The sequence below is a fragment of the Anneissia japonica genome, unplaced genomic scaffold (assembly GCF_011630105.1).
Source record: "Anneissia japonica isolate Jap-2015-1 unplaced genomic scaffold, ASM1163010v1 scaffold142_len1259957_cov175, whole genome shotgun sequence".
NCBI lineage: Eukaryota > Metazoa > Echinodermata > Crinoidea > Comatulida > Comatulidae > Anneissia > Anneissia japonica.
In genome coordinates this window covers 1,204,274-1,221,795 of record NW_022684560.1, presented here as the reverse complement: position 1 = coordinate 1,221,795, position 17,522 = coordinate 1,204,274, and the positions used below count along the sequence as shown (strand labels likewise).

Genomic DNA, 17,522 nt, shown 5'->3' with positions numbered 1-17,522 from the left:
CCAGTTTCAATTTTACGAGGCGATGTGCAATGCAGCCAATCATACAGGACCGTTATATAAATGTGATTTCTATGAATCGAAAGAAGCCGGACAACTTCTTGGGTAATGATAATTCGCAAGTTAACCTTTTGTTTTACACACTTTTTTGCCGTAAAGGTAATAATAGTTTCATGGTTTACTTTGAATTTCACACTTTCAGTAATATGTTGGCGCTTGGACGAAGCAAGCCGTGGCCAGAAGCAATGGAAGCCATTACTGGACAGCGGGAAATGTCAGCAGAGCCGCTACTGCGATACTTTGAATCTTTGAATCATTAAAATACACATGAACTGAATATATAAAACTAGGCAAAATTTAACAACAAAATCATTGGCGGATCTGAGGGAGGTCAGGGGGTCCAGACCCCCCTTTTTTTGGGGGAAAAATAGGCCTATGTGTGTACCGGCACCTCACATACCTGTCTCTTATACACATCTAGATGTGTATAAGAGACAGCCTGTTTGCTTTACCACTGTAAATTGATCCAAATAATATAGATGTTTTCAGCGTTATTACAAATGCGTTATTACAAATGCGAGTAGCAAACGTTTTGACATGTACAACAACAGGTTGGATAACTTGTGGAGCAGCAGCTAGTTCAATTCTTGGGGGCAACAGGTGGAACATTAATTTCTTCAGAAAATGGAATATCAGTAACATGAAGACGGTAGGCATTATCAACCAACCCTTCGGCAGACTCCAATTCAAATTCAGAAACTACTACCATATCCGCCACTTCCAAACTCCTCCAACACTTTACATCTGGAGTTGGCTACATCCATTTCCCTGCTCCTTTTCAATTGTTTAAGTCTAAATTCTTCTTGCTCCAACAATTTTTTGTTTCAGTGCCTCTCGCCAACAACTCTGCCCTTGTTTGCTCTTCCTTTAGTATAGACGCTGCTACAGATGAACGAACTGATAATCTTGACTTCCCCCTTTAGTGACAATTGAGCTTCACGTTTAGGAACAAACAAACGTTCAACAATCCTACATTTGAGATTATCAAGCCATAATTATGGTTAAACTGCTCGAGTTCGAGTTTAACCAGGGGCGGATCCAGAGATGTCCAAAAGGGGGGGGGGGCCGAAATTTGGGCCGATCGAGACAAAATTTGGGCCGATCGAGACAACAATGTCCTGGGGGGTCCGGGGGCATGCCCCCGCGAACTTTTTGTGTTCTAGACGCCCGAAAATAACATTTGAGGCGTTGTGGGCTATCATTTTTTCTTTTTCTTTCTTTTTTCATTTTTTTTTACCTTCCGAAAGGGGGGCCGGGTTCTTGTTGATAAGCAGCACCCTCTTCAGTCAACTTCCTAGTCCAACCTTGTGGAGATATCCTTTGAGTATCTGACATTCTGCGCTCCTTTAATAAATGTATTAGCAATAAAGCTTTAAATGCAAATACGGTTCTCTTCTTTTAAAATTTCCATTATTTCTTCAATAGGACGGGCATGTTTCCGTTAATTTCCGATTTACTAAAATCATTAACAAAATACAGTAATTCAAAACAATCAAAATGATCAACAATAAGTATTCATATTATAACATACAGGTGCACACAAATACCGGAGCCAATACTAATTTATCTTGCCATAAACACCGATTGGCAATCAACAGGAATTGTACCTTCCTGTTATATATAAATAAACTGTAATATTCATTAAAATACACATGAACTGAATATATAAAACTAGGCAAAATTTAACAACAAAATCATTGGCGGATCTGAGGGAGGTCAGGGGGTCCAGACCCCCCTTTTTTTTGGGGGGAAAATAGGCCTATGTGTGTACCGGCACCTCACATACTGTGCACACATTCTACTAGTATTTACAGCAATAAGAATGAATAAGTTTACCTGACCGTTTTCAAGCGGAGGAAAACCTTAAAAGTCATTAAAAGACACGTACCTCAGAAGTCGGGAAAGCTCATTTTTTCCCGGGGAAGACCCCCGGACTCCCTTCCCCTTTGGGCCCCCCCCCCCCCATTCAAGAAAAAAAAAATACGTAAGCACCTCAATTTTTTTTTAAATGTACGTATACACACATAAATAGGCCTATTTACTGTAATAAGAATGAGAAAATTTACCTGACCTTTCTCAAGAGGGGAAAACCTTAAAAGTCATTAAAAGACACCTCAAAAGGCGGAAAGCTTATTTCCTGTCATCTAGTGATAATTTTCCCGAGGGAGCACCCCGGATCCCCCTTCCTCTTTGGGGTAATCCATTCATGGAAAAAAGAATACGTAAGCAACTCATTTTTTTTATGTACGTATATAGGCCTATACACACATAAATAGGCCTATTTACTGTAATAAGAATAAGAAAGTTTAACCTGACAGTTTTCAAGAGGGGAAAACCATGAATTTTGAGGAAGTTAAATGTCATTAAAAGACCTCAGAAGTCTGGAAAGCTCACTTTCCGCCATCTAAGAATCAAAATTTTCCCGGCGGAGGACCCCCGGATCCCCCTTCCTCTTTGGGGTTATCCATTCATGGAAAAAATAAAGAATAAGAAAGTTTAACCTGACCGTTTTCAAGAGGGGGAAAACCTTGAATTTTGAAGAACTTAAAAGTCATTAAAAGACACCTCAGAAGTCTGGAAAGCTCACTTACCGCCATCTAAGAATCAGAATTTTCCCGGGGGAGGACCCCCGGATCCCCTTTTTTTGGGCGTTTTTATGAAAAAAAGTCTGACCCCACCCCCTAAATGTGAACCTAGATCCGCCCCTGAAAATTATAAATAATATCAAACTAACTCAACATAAGGTTGAGCCTTCATTTTAACCCATGAGAATGTAATCTTTAGAACCATGAGATTAAACACACAATAACCGGAAGAGCACTGCACGGATACCCGCACGGATAACATCACTTATTATTTATTCAAAATATTATAGAAACTTTTCTAAAAATACAATATTTAGTTACATTATACATTATTCATTATGTCAAAAAGGGCTACGATGACAGGGCTTTTGGCCTTTATGTAGTCTGTTGGCCATCTTCCTGTTACTTTTGTGTGTATTTTTTTGTTTCCGATTTATTGTAAATGTTTTGTAATTTTTTTTATTGGCCAATAAATTTTACTTGAACTTGAACTTGATTGACTCAGACTGACTGACCGACTGACCAATTGATTGATTAATTGATTGATTGATTGATTGATTGATTGATTGATTGATTGATTGATCGATCGATTTGTTGATTGATTGATTGATTGATTGATTGATTGATTGATTGATTGATTGATTGTAAAGTGCGTCGCCTAGGAAGAGAATTCGCTCGAGACTCGTTCAATTTCCAACAGAACACTGGCATCCGCTCGAATTAGAATGCGCTCGACCTAGCATCGCTCGAATTATTTATTGGATTATTTTCTGACGGAATCGAAGGCGGTTGCGGTGTTTGCATCATTTTCGATTAAAAATGCCTGGTTAGTAGAGATTTCGTATGTTTTCTTATGAATGTGTCAACTAGGCCTATGTTCTTGTCTACTGATTTTTGCCAGTAAATTATACAGGCTTACACTTCCTTAATCGTGTGTTGCCAAGGTAAACGATCGATTGTTGTAGGCCTAGGCCGAACCTTGGTAACGCCATCAATCGTGATTGAGAGACTTTCTTTTGGGTACTGACACCACTGGTTCTCCATCCTGGTGTCGACGGCTTAGCTTTGGTCATGGGCAGGCATGTAGAAAGGAGGCCTACGCACTAGGCCAAGCCTGCTTACTAACTGATGGTCTCGCTAGGCACACTGGTCAACATGTCGTAATCATTAACCGATGTCTCATCTGATAAAATCTGAGATATACAAAGGAATAAGAAGGATAGTGAATACCTGTCTGTATTTATTTCAATTGTCAGCATAATAATATAAGCCCTAGGCCTAGGCTATATGAACAATAAGATAACTTAACCAAAACAATCACCTTTTCCTGCCCGTAACACATTAAGCAGGGCACGTTTCGCTGTGCATGACAGTTGTCGGCCAACATGATTCTATGCAGAATGCAATATGACGACGCACGCAACTGATAATTTTTAATGACGATCCATTCAACCTGCTATGAACAATCAGCAAGAGGCATTTCGTCGTCTTTCGTTTACAGGGATTTGTCTTGCGACGGTAGTATGACACAGTGAGTGCTAGGCATTACCCCCTTAATACTATTCTAACCATCAGCAACCTTTGTTACAGAAGTTAAGTTTTTTTTATGACTCTACTACAATGTTGAGTTCTCATTGTCTTCTTAATTCTGGGACGGCTGTTTGCCCAGAATCTACATTGTGCTGGAACAAAGGGCAGTCAGAATGTGTGAATTCATTGCACATTGTCATGCAATCAAAAGCCTTGTGATAGCACTCAAAACAAACTTTTCAGATGATCTAAGGGTTAAATAATTCAGTCATATATATTTATGTGGCATTTTCTTTCCATCAGTTGGAGTTAAGTTGGCCAGTGTACATGAGGCAGTCCGTCATGGAGACGTGTTGGAACTAGAAGCAATGGTAAAACGAGGAGCGAGTATAAATGAAGTAGAGAATACAAAAGATAAGTTCACACCAATCCACTGGGCATGCCATGCAGGTAGTTTGGAGGTGAGTGATTCTATCATTGCATTTGTAATATTAGTATATTTTTGAATTTTTATAATGCTTCATTCTGTTTTCTTCATTTGTAATTTTCTCTTTGTATTTTGAATTTTATACATGACTTTTTATATTTAAAAGTGCTTAGTTTACTGTATATAATGTCTAATTTGTGAATACTTACCTGGATAAACTGATAAATGCCTAAGGTTCCTTTGGAACTTACCTCTCGAGCATAAAAGAAAATTAATGAACTCATCCTAGCTCGCCTATATACTGTATGCCCTGCCTGAATGAACAATATCCTCGTTTCTCGCCGCAGAGCAATATAGATGAATTGAAAGAAAGCTTACCTACTCTATGGTTAGAAGTGTGTTTTCTTCGTGGTTCTGCAGACAGAGCTGCGTGATTTGTTTTTGATAGCACACCAGGATACCTCGATAAACGCCCTCCCTCCTCCCTCGCCAAGATCTGTTATAGACTCGAAGTAAACGAGGATATTGTTCATTCACGCACGGCGTACAGTATATAGGCAAGCTAGGACGAGTCCATTATTTTTCTTATATGCTTGAGAGGTAAGTTCCAAAGGAAACTTAGGTATTTATCGGTTTATCCAGGTAAGTATCTCACTCATAGACTACCAACATCACTACTGATCTGTTTATTCTTTTGTTTGATGTAGTGTTTACATTGGTTACTATGGCATGGTGGTGATGTGAATGTTACGACACCCCAAGGCTGGACTCCATCACACATAGCTGCCATTCGAGGACAGGAACCCTGTATTCAGGTATCCACATTTGACCAACTCATTCACGAATCAACACTCATTCATACCAATCTCAATCATGTAAAACCACAACCACTTACACATACTGTACATTCACATGCTGACAAAATCATACTATTTACACCAAACCGATTCACACATCAGTGCCACACACATTGTATCACACATAGCCACAATGTTAAATAGATAGCCAGACTCATTCATAATAACCACACACTAATTCAAACATAACCACACTCATTCAAGACATACCGTATAATAATAATAATAGTGTAGTTTTATATAGCGCACAAATCCATCTAATGTAAGATGCTCAGGGCGCTTGAAATGTGGACTAGATATACACATAGTTACCCTCACAAATACATAACTACTCTCAATTACACATAAACATCCTCATTCTAGAAAAGCTTCACTCTTTCACACATAACCACACTCATTAAAAAACCATACTCATTCACAGTAACCACACACTAATTCACACATAACTACACTCATTAAAACACTCATTCTCAATAACCACACACCATTCACAATTAACTACACTCATTAAAAATAGTCTACAAATGGCATTTCAGTGTACATATAGCCACACTTTATGTTTTCACAAAGCTATGTCATTGTTAGTGCAACACTTACAAAAACATAGCTGTTGGAAGCATTTTGCTAATGGTCCGGCTATGATAGTCAGAGGAGGTGAGGGGACGGGAGGCTTATTAATTTAGTTGTTAAATTGGCCACTACCACTATCCACTGATAAAGGGTTTTGAAAATTCTTTTTTTTAAATATAAATTTAGGCTTTGTCAGCTAATGGTGGAAATATGAGCTGTACAGATCGCAGAGGGAGTACTCCTGCCCACTTGGCATCGGCTCATGGAAACTCATACACATTAAACACAATACTGCGAGCAGGCACGGTATGTGGCGCATACAATTTTGCTTATTTGTCGTTCTGTCTGGTTTGTAAAGCTGGGCACACACAGCATCGGCCTGTTCGTATGACCTTTGGCGGATGAACCCATCTCCTCGAATAATGCCGTCTGTTGATCTTCAGTGGCAGTTGAAGTCAGTTGTGTGCACCTAATTGCATTGCATTTTTAGAATAATGTCGGACGATAACCATCGCTGCAGTGTGTGCCCAGCTTTCTACAAACCAAACATATATTTAGTATTAACTATTATATCTGATTTTTTTAAATCCATGAATAAAATTTGATAAACTTTCTTCACAGATTGAGAAATTCATAGTTATATTTTCAAAAATTGGTTTTTGCTCAGTTTTTTGGGTAGTAATTTTACAGTCTACTTGACTAGAAAGGAAAGCTGTGCTTCTTTGACTGTTTAGATTATTCTCATAATCATCATCACCATCATCATCTTCTTCATCATCATCATCATTACAAACAAATCAACTTTGTATAGTGTCAAATTTGGTAGGTATATGTCAATTTGCCAACAGGATCTTGATGCTAAGGACTTGAATGGTTGGACTGCAGTACACGTTGCCTGCTACCATGGACGGCTTGGTTGCCTCCAGTTACTCGTCAAGTGGGGAGCAAGGACTGATGAGGTTGATAATAATGGCAACACTCCAGGTATGCCAATAACTTTTCACAATTCATAGGGTAGAGGCCTATTGATACAACTTAGCAGATACATAGTGTGTATTTCTACTGAAGAACCATCCTTAAGAACTTTGTGGCAGTAAAAGCATAAAATAGAGCCATTCATTTTGACATTCCGAAAAATGGTTCTAATACCAGGGGAGGATGCAGGATTTGGCAGTTGGAGGTGCATGAGAGTGCACACCACCTCAGCCCCACCATGGTTGGTGAAGGTGCAAAAAAAGGTTTAAGAATATCGACTTCTAGTTACCCGGAAGTAGCATTCTCATACCTTAAAAATCTTACCGGTAATTTATATCAACAATACAATACAATTTTTTTTCTTATACAATTTAGGGGGTGTGATCGCACCGTCTGCACCCCCTGTATCCGCCCCAGTATACCATGTTTAGAATGCCAGTGAACCGTTCCTCGTGGGGTAGTTTTCAGCTGAAAACCAAATAGCAGTCTCAATTTGACCCAGAGGTCCGCAATGGTTGCCATTTCGGTCAAACATTTGTGTGAAAAAATTTATTTTGACGACCCAACAAATTTCATAGGAAGTACATTTTTGTTGCAACTTCAGTGCACAATTTACCTACCCTTTTTGCATCATCATTTGTATTCCCACATGAAATCATTCTCAAGAGACTTTTTGGATATAAAGAAAATCCTGTAACTTGATCCTGAATTTGAAGGCCTGTATTTTTGTATGTAACAAATTATTGGCTCCAAGATTTTGTGTTTTTTTATTTTTTTTTTCTATGGTTAATTTTTTTGTTTTTAACTTGAAGCTCACTTGGCCGCAACAGAAGGTCATTTGCCATGCTTCAAGTTTTTGGTAAGCAGCGGTTCCAGCATCAGCCAAACACTAGGAGCAAGAAACGACAATGGAGAAACACCCAAAACCCTTGCCCAGCAGTTCTACAAACAGGCTTGTGTTGATTATATCAATGCTGTAGGTGGGTAAACCATTTTATTTCCTATTTATTACCAATAGTTTGATGCTGCATATCCAATATCAACACACTGATCATAAAAGTTTATATATTTAATAGTGTTTAAGAAGGTGCGATTCACCTCTCGAAAGCAACCAAATATATTTTAATAATCATATAAAACTATTGATACTAACAGATATTAGATTTTGTATAATTATTATAGATAAATAATTTCAATTAAAGACATATTATGGTTAGATGGTTTTTACCTTGTTAGCAAACTGTTTCTTATTTAACAATGTATTTCTCCCAAAATATCTATGTCATTAAAAGTCTCACCTAACAACTTAATGTTTCTGTCTCTAAATTATTAGAGGAAAGAAAGAGGAAATGATCAGTATTTGATGAATAGTTTACTCTCATTAAATATGGTTGAAATAAATCAATATAATAAACCAGTGGCATAATCAGAGGGAGTTTTCAGTGTGCCTGAGCACCCCCTCCTTTCTTTGGTCAAATGAAAAAAATAATATTAAATTTAATGGAAATAGATGATAAAATATAATTTAGATGCTAACAATTTATGGTCAGTCATAGTCATTAATATGCTCTGTCCCTATGTTTGTGCCTTTGCTAAAGTTTAATGGATGCATTCATTTCTATTCAGCACCCCACTTCCCCCTTTTTTCAAAATCATGGATACGCCACTGTAAACATATATAAATAAAGATTTATCTGTGTGGCAACTAATAGTGATGTGGATATGTGATGATATATATAGATTGTATTTCTTTTTAATTGCTTTTGGGTTATTTTTAGAATGGGAACGTGATCATCCTGAAGACCAGGAAAGTAAGCCTTGAGATTTTGTTTTCTGGTTTTAAATTTTAATAATCTTTTACTTATCATTAAATTATTTTAATCTTTTAATAATGTCCTTTCCCTTAAGTATTGACCCTGCTTCCCTAAATGCAGATTCCATGCTTGTGCAGTTTTTCTGGTTATTTAGGCGAGTCAAATGGCCAGATGGTTCTGGCAGGAGCACTGCAACCTATAGCACATAGGAGCAGCACGCTTACCTATGGTGGTGGAACAAGTCTTCTCGAATAAGGACTATCAACTGTAGGCCCAGTGTACACAGTTGTTCATGTGCACTATAAAGAACCCAGTACATCTTTGGAGACGAGTAGGGGTTTACTCTGGTGTACTGGTCCATCACAGAGCCCCTGTCACTTCAAATATATGAAGTTGTCCTTCAATCTAAGAAGAGCAAAGCATATTCAGTGTCGTTGAATTTAATGTATATGTACTGTAGTTCATGTAGGTAATATTATCCAATGATGGCTCATAAAGCAAATAATTGCATTGAATAATGTTTTTAAATTTAGTAATTAGTATTTCCGACCTTTTTTTGTATTTCCTCCCTCCTCACCCCATTCAATTTCGCCATTAAGTTTTGGTGAATACTATAGACCATAGTTTCAGAGCTCTCCTTACCACATTGATAATTGGTCACTTAAAGCCATGTGGTCATGTTTTAAAATAGTTTTGTGAATTTATTTTTTCAGATCTTGCCTTTCCCGCTCACATGGCAGCTGCACAGGGTGATGTGAGCCACCTGCGTATGCTAATTGAGCAAGGAGTTGTGAATATTAATGAGCGGGATGATAAAGGCTCCACCCCTGCTCATAGAGGTAAGTATTTCTGCGTTGATAGTGAAGGTTTAATTGATTATGGGTTTTAGTATGACTAATTGTTAACTATATATTAATCTCAACTCCCTTATTTATGTAATTTGTATTTGTATCCCTTAATACAGTAACTTTTCAATATATTATTTCCATTTAATATCATAGAGGTACTAGAGTGCTAAGTGTACAATAAAGCATTGCATGGTCGCCATAGGAAGAGAGCGACCTTGATTTGTATTAATTGTTGTAGTGGGTGCGGTTGAGTGTCGCTTTCATTGGGTTGTGTTTTTGGAGATTCGCAGGTGTGTTTGTGTTTAATGTTGGTTGGGTATGCAGAGGTCTTAAGTCCTTTTTTGTAGTCGTTTAAGTGGATTGGGGTAGGTGTGTGATGCGGCTATGTTTAATGTATGAAAAACTATGTACCTCTTTCTAGTTATTCTTTGTATATTTGCAGCTGCTGGGAATGGTCATCTACAGTGTTTGCAGTGGCTCGTTGAGATGGGTGCAAATGGTAAGAACTAATTAATATCTTTTCAATGCATTTGATTTACATTTATGCCCCTGGCTCTTCATAGGTGGCCATGGGCCAAATTTGGATCTTCAAAAAATTAATCAAGAACCAGAGATTTAAGCCCTCAAGTTTCAACGTACATTAATGTTAAATTAAAGGTTATATTTTCCTCAGACAATTGTAGCTTTTTTGTTTCTTGATTGAATAGTTCACATTCAAAATAGCGGAGGTGAGACACCAGCAGATGTTGCTAGCCGCTTTGCTCAACTGGCATGTGTCAAACTATTGAAGGGAGATGGTTCAGGTATTTTTTACTAAATAACTACTACTTTTTTTAATGTGTTTACTAATTTGTTTTAATACACCCCTGATATATTTACCAATGGTTTACAATCATTGTGTGGACTGTTTTGTTTATAAGTTTTACTACTTCATATAGTGTGGTACTTTATAATCATTTCTTTTCGTTTTATTGTTTTTTTTACTTACAGTAATTTACGATTGTATTTTTCACTACTTTACTAATTTGTACATAACTTTATGTGTTACTCCTATGTAGATATTTATATTTGTTTACTGATTATATTTGTTGCTTACAATTTGTTTACAATTTTTCTTCCTTTACTATCCTTACTATTTTATTTAATATTTAAAAAAAATAAATATTCACTTGTTAAAGATTCTGATGAAGATCCAGGTGCTGCTGATGGTGATGATGCTGACGATGGCGGGGAAGAGAAGTTGGCACGTAGAGCAGCAGACCACGGCAATGAGGGTAGCAGCATGAAACTTAGCAAAGCCAAGAAACAAGAGGGAAGAGGTGAGAAACTGTAGCATCAAAGTCACTGCTGATGGTTTTCCTCATTGCTACACACATGTACATAATAAAGCTGTACAGTACTTTTGGTTCCACCCCAAATTAACGAGGTACTATTTATTAAGAGGATTCACCGTAAGTCCCATCATAAATTCATAGTTTTGGTCACAAAACAGTAAATTGTTCGTACATCCGAGCAAGACAATAGTGGTGAGAGCTCGACTTGGGTTTAGGGAAAGTGGGTATGTGGCTTAGTCTGCCTTAAACCAGGCTGGGAGGTATATACAGTAGAAGCCTTTCACACAATCACCCTGCCATAAATTTGGCAGGGTGATTGAGAGATTTCACTGGAGGTTTTGACTACACCCTACAGTACTAAACAGATATGTGTTTTTAGATGTATTAGGAATGCAATTTACACAGAAAATTTGATTTAATACAGTACCACTGTAATAGCATGATTTTTTTGTAACTCCTAAGGAAGAGCATTGAAAAGAATTGAAGAATTAGAACGTTTACTGGTAATTGCAAAGAAGAATTACAATCAGCTTGGTGGCCAACTGGAGGAGGATCGCGAACTGCTACTTAGAGAGAAGGAAACTGAAAGGTATTACTTCCTGTCATTGTATGTGTCTGTATGATGTCATTAGTCAGTGCAGGTATGTGGTGATGATGTCAGTCAATGTAAGAGAAGTGATTAAAGCAATGAAATTATTGAATGCAATTGCAGTATTGATGAATGTATGATGTCATCACTGAATGCAAATACAGTGTTATAAGATGAATGTGTGATGTCATAATTGAATGCAAGTGCAGTATGGATGAATGTATGATGTCATCACTGAATGCAAATACAGTGTTATAAGATGAATGTGTGATGTCATAATTGGATGCAAGTGCAGTATTGATGAATGTATGATGTCATCACTGAATGCAAATACAGTGTTATAAGATGAATGTGTGATGTCATAATTGAATGCAAGTGCAGTATTGATGAATGTATGATGTCATCACTGAATGCAAATACAGTGTTAAAAGATGAATGTGTGATGTCATAATTGAATGCAAGTGCAGTATTGATGAATGTATGATGTTATCACTGAATGCAAATACAGTGTTGTAAGATGAATGTGTGATGTCATAATTGAATGCAAGTGCAGTATTGATGAATGTATGATGTCATCACTGAATGCAAATACAGTGTTATAAGATGAATGTGTGATGTCATAATTGAATGCAAGTGCAGTATTGATGAATGTATGATGTCATCACTGAATGCAAATACAGTGTTGTAAGATGAATGTGTGATGTCATAATTGAATGCATGTGCAGTATTGATGAATGTATGATGTCATCACTGAATGCAAATACAGTGTTATAAGATGAATGTGTGATGTCATAATTGAATGCAAGTGCAGTATTGATGAATGTATGATGTCATCACTGAATGCAAATACAGTGTTATAAGATGAATGTGTGATGTCATAATTGAATGCAAGTGCAGTATTGATGAATGTATGATGTTATCAGTGAATGCAAATGCGGTTAAGTATGTGTCAATTCAATGTACAGTGTTAATTGATGCATGATGTCATCAATGAGCAAATACATTGTGGCGTGATAAATGCATGACATCATCAGCAATGCATGTACAGTGTTACTTGATGCATAATGTCATCCATGAGCAAGTGTACTGTTACATGATGAATGCATCACGTCGTGTCAGTGTTGTGATACAGTTTTTGTTGAGCAGTAATCACACCTAAAAAATGTTTTGACCTACATGTTTTTTATTCCCAACACGAAGCTTACCACCTCACAGGTAATATTAATATCATTAATGTATACATAAATGTTCTGCTACATGTACAGTATATAGTCACAGTGTGCAGTGGTGCATCCAGAATTTTCCTAAATAGTAACTACTGCTGGGGTGTAGCATCATTTCAGAATTTATATTATTAGTGAAAATAGGAATATTAATAGGGATCGTGAGTCCAGATTCCTACTCTATATCTGTCATTTTAATCCAAATTTGTGGCAACTGTAAAATTCCAATTAGCTTTACAAACAATTTTTCAATGCACCTTAGAGCATTAAATAACATGCACTCAGTATGAAAGAACTCAGTATCTGAGAGACAGCACCCTGCCTTTACTGACCGCATCACACAGTCATTTGTATGCTTATTTGTATTGCTTGAATTGCTGTCCGAATTCAATATTTAGTTTTACATTAAAAAATTATAAGAGAATATAATTTTGATATTACCCAGCAATGTTAATTAATAGTAATTCACTCTAAATTATATTACAAATTGAAAAAAATAATTTATATCCAACTTTACGTGTTTGCTTTCCGTTTGAAATTCTTCATTGACATGTCTTGCTTCTAAAAGAATACTTTTTTTATAAAATAAATTACTTATATTGTCTACTTTAGTTATTATATTTATTGAGTCTCTTTATTTGCGATATAAAGTCATTATGCTCTATATTTTCACTTTTTTTTAAGTTGTTTTTTTTAATTTTTTGTTTTTGTTTTTGTTTTTTTTTCATTTTTAATTTGTGGTGAGCACAGTCACAGATGGATTAGGAATACCAATGAAAACAAATTAAATCACAAATGCATATTCTATTGATTTTTATATTAATTTTAATTGATTGGTTGATTGATTTATTGACAGGACAATCAAAGAATTGGAGTCGCAGCTGGAGTATGAACGTCTGCGACGTGAAAAACTCGAATCGAAGCTGGATGAGTGCCGGGCTGAAATACAACATCTGAACGCTCAGCTTGAGAAGTCCTCAGGTGTAGTGGTAAGTAGGTCTACTTAAATTAAATGCATTATGTATTGTTTACTATAGTTATTGTAAAAAGCACTAACTATACATACATAGCATTATATCCACCATGGTTGCATGGTATATTAAGCAAAAACCAATAATTTTTTAAGAATTGTTGCTATGGCTCCATAGAGGGCACACTTCTGACTTGACAGTAGAAGATGTATGACACTTTGTTGGCCCAGCAACACCTGCCTTTTGCTATTGTTGCTTTTATTAAAGTGGCATTTATTGCAATATTTCATCAAATACCAAGAACGCAAACAAGCAATATACATTTATTATTTTATTGACATTTTTATTGATATTGAAATTGTTATTTATGATGGTAGTAATAGTATAGGTGTTGGTGTTTTTATTATTATTGTGATGTACTACCGGTACTGCATTTTAAAAACATCAATTTGGTAAAAGCAAACTTACCGTAGAAATAGGCAAATTCAAAATTGTATGTTTTTAAGCATAACATTTTAAAATTTTAACAAATTTTAAAAATAGGAAATTTTAAAATGTAAGTTATTTCATTAGGAATGGTACAAAATATGTAACAGAATTTCAGAGAACCTGCAGTTCGGTTCATATCAAGATGGAAAGTGACTGTGATTAATACTAATAAAGGCTATCAGTAAATGATGGTAAATGATAGGGTTTTTTTTTTTCGTTTTTTTTGGTAGAGTGAGGAAGAGGTGAAGCCCAAAAAGAAGAATAAGAAGAAGACAAGACCATCATCAGCTGCCACAGGGGGTGTGTTTGTAAAAAGGAATGTCAGCAAACCACCACCAATGAGGAATTTGGACCTTTTCTAGAAAGGGGATTCAAAAACATTGATATGAGAAAGAATAAAAAGCAGGGAAACAAAGTGTGGAAGAGAGGAAAATGGACCGTGGAAAGTGTTTTTTGTTTATTCAGCTTCAGGAACAAAGGGCCAAGAATGCTAAACAGATAGAACTTAATCACATTTTAAGTAACAACCATTCACTAGACAAATGCCCTCTGTTCAAACTTTTTTTTTCTCATGTGTAAAAAACAACTCCATTCCCTAAGCCTCATAAAGAGAATTGGAAAGCATCATTCCATCCTGTAAGTGCCAAGTGTTCTTTCTATGTGAAAGAAATTGAATAGAACCTTTAAAAGGCCATTGCGACTACAAGATTTATGAATTACAAAACGAAAAATATTCAATTTAAGCAAGTGAAGAAGTAAAGCAACTCTGTGAGAGGATAAATATATTTACATTTTTTTAAACCTTGTATGGAAAATGCTGCAGAATAGATCAGCGATGTACAAGATGACAATAGTTTGTGCCTCTTGTATGAGTTTATTAACTGGGTTGTTGCTATTAAAACTTTGGGGAACACTGCTAAATTGAAACATTAATAAGATTCACTATCCATCAGCTATGCTAGTATTATTATTGATTGTTCTAAGGTTCAGTAGTCATAATTAAAATGCTCGTTAAAGTCATAAAAAGAATGTTTCACTATAAGTCAATGAAAAATAAATGAGTTCACTAATCACAATATAAAAAAACCAAACGTTTTTTTTTCTTATTTTAAACTTATGATATACATTTTTGATTTAGTACTTTTCCCTTGATTATGACTAGTGAACTTAATGGTTAGCAGGGGTTGGGGAAAGTTTTTTTTAATGAATACAGCATATATAAAATTGGACTGGTGACTTCTGTTATAGGGTAAGCTAATGTTATGAATTGCAAACTGTTTTTAAAAAACGAATCTTATGAATAGCGAGTTTGACTCTACCATTAATAATGTTTGTATGTTTGGTTTACTTCACTTGGACATTAAAACTCTATCTATGATATAGTATTTGTAAATAATTTTAAAGTTATATTTTGAAAATAGGCTGACATTTTGAAAGATTTGTGCTACATTGAAGCTTTGAATTAGTCTCTCAATAACGCTGCCTTGAAGATACCGTAAATGCTCAAATGAGCGCCGCTCTCGAATCAGTGACGCAGCGCTTAATCGCGAATATAATTACCATGTGTGTAATTAAACACTTTGAGAAACAGGTTTTAAATACAGTGTATGAATACCATAAATAACACAATGAAGATACAAGCATTTCTTTATAAATATTTATTTACGATGACGTAGGATCTATGATAGGCCTACCAAAGTATGTGAGATAGACATAAACATGGGAACACTAGTATTTTTTATAAGCACCCCTCTCAAATAAGCACTGCACTGAAGCCTCCAAGAATGTTATAAGCACCGCAGTGCTTATTCAAGCATTTACAGTAATGAATAGATTTGTATCATGTGTGTGTGTGTTATAGAATAGAGTACCATATGTGCAATAGTTTTGTCAAATGATTTTTTACCAAGTGTCTATAATTAGAATATCTCCAATAAAATGCATGTATATGATTGAATGGTCTATAATTATTAAATTTTTTAGATAGTTGGACAGAAATAATTATAGAAGTTACTGAGTGTTTTGCATAAGATAGTATACTATGTTGGGCAATGGATATTGATATTCATTAAAGAATATGAGCATGGCAAGCAGAACTCTTAATTGTGAACACTGAATGCTTTCATCATCATCATGAAATGTAACAATAATATTAAATAAACATTTTTGGTTAAAAACTTATAAGGTAAAATTGAAGTAAGTTAAAAAATTCCTGACCAATAAAGTAACAATGAAAATGTAAAATATTGTGTAAAAAAACGATTAAAATTTAATAATTTGTCTAATTGTTGTAGGCCTATCATGCTATATTTTGTGGTTGATCAGCCTATTGGTTGTTTGATTAATAGCTGGATCGCTGGGGAATTAAAAGGTCTATGAAATGTATTATCAGTGTTATCCTTATTGTAATCACTACTGTGGAATATTAATTTAGCTTTATTTTTTTTCATTTTATTTTGTCATCAAGAAAACAATTGAGAACAAACACATGAACAATGGTGGCGTATCTACTAAAGGGAGGGCGTGCTACACGTGGGAAGGATACGATCTCTAGGGAAGGCTCTTACTCTTACCGTACAACTCTCAAGTATTGCTCATGTCTCCCTGGTGCTTCTATGTGAAATTTACTGAGCAAAATAATTACGCTCAAGTAGAAATGACCTTAATTTGCCAGCTATCACCCCCTCCACTTTACTTTCGCGACAATATCACCCCACTCCCCTCCTGTGAATATTCCTAGATATGCTACACACATACGAATAAAAATAAAATGACCGTTTCTTGTCAACCCGACAAAATTACCAGTTAAAGAAACAAATCACTGACTGGTGGTTCCCAAAGGATAAAAAAGATACTTATTTTTGTATTGTATAAATTATATTTTGATTACTTACTAAAACCCAACAGTGTCTACAGCACCAAAGTTTGCAATAAACAATTCTGTTATAGGCCTATTACCAGCCCATTCCTTCCACCACCTAATTTTGTCAAATAAAATAGATAAGAGGAAAAAGAAAATTAAATTAAATTTTAGAATAAAAATGCCAAATTTTGGTTAGGACTGAGGTCTGGAATCTAGATTTTCTGGGCCCCCTCTATTTCGAATTCCTGGATCAGCAACTGATTCGTATACAGTATTTAATGTCAACATTAACAAACAAATCACATGACATGACAATTAGGGTTATAGGCCTATACATTTGAAATCGAATATCGTTATTTTGGAATAGGTGTAATATATATATATATATAT

At 35.6% G+C, this 17,522-nt stretch overlaps 2 protein-coding genes across 3 annotated transcripts in view; both read left to right on the top strand.

Moving 5' to 3' along the window:
* Positions 1-317, top strand: part of LOC117106339 (angiotensin-converting enzyme-like) — a 16,917-nt gene extending 16,600 nt beyond the window's left edge. Inside the window, exons 12-13 of the mRNA XM_033247714.1 lie at positions 5-102; positions 200-317. Of these exons, the coding sequence (XP_033103605.1) occupies positions 5-102; positions 200-317 (216 nt within the window). The remainder of the gene's footprint in view (positions 1-4; positions 103-199) is intronic.
* Positions 318-3,322: 3,005 nt separating this feature from the next.
* On the top strand, positions 3,323-15,654 carry LOC117106964 (ankyrin repeat domain-containing protein 42-like). Of its 2 annotated transcripts, XM_033248483.1 has the most exons (15): positions 3,323-3,468; positions 4,476-4,633; positions 5,307-5,414; positions 6,213-6,332; positions 6,875-7,010; positions 7,814-7,981; positions 8,780-8,812; positions 9,529-9,654; positions 10,106-10,162; positions 10,371-10,466; positions 10,842-10,982; positions 11,460-11,586; positions 12,787-12,801; positions 13,666-13,798; positions 14,500-15,654. In XM_033248483.1, the coding sequence occupies exons 1-15, from the start codon at positions 3,462-3,464 to the stop codon at positions 14,629-14,631; spliced, it is 1,557 nt and encodes a 518-aa protein (XP_033104374.1). In that variant the 5' UTR covers positions 3,323-3,461; the 3' UTR covers positions 14,632-15,654. The 2 variants fall into 2 exon arrangements, with proteins under 2 accessions (XP_033104374.1, XP_033104382.1); XM_033248491.1 differs by lacking the exon at positions 12,787-12,801.
* Positions 15,655-17,522: the final 1,868 nt, after the last annotated feature.

Bases quoted from the DNA above. Each gene is read 5' to 3' on its own strand.
- LOC117106964 (XM_033248483.1), top strand. The intron at 6,333-6,874 runs GTATGTGGCGCA...ATTTGCCAACAG, and splicing joins CAATACTGCGAGCAGGCACG to GATCTTGATGCTAAGGACTT. The intron at 10,983-11,459 runs GTGAGAAACTGT...GTAACTCCTAAG, and splicing joins CAAGAAACAAGAGGGAAGAG to GAAGAGCATTGAAAAGAATT.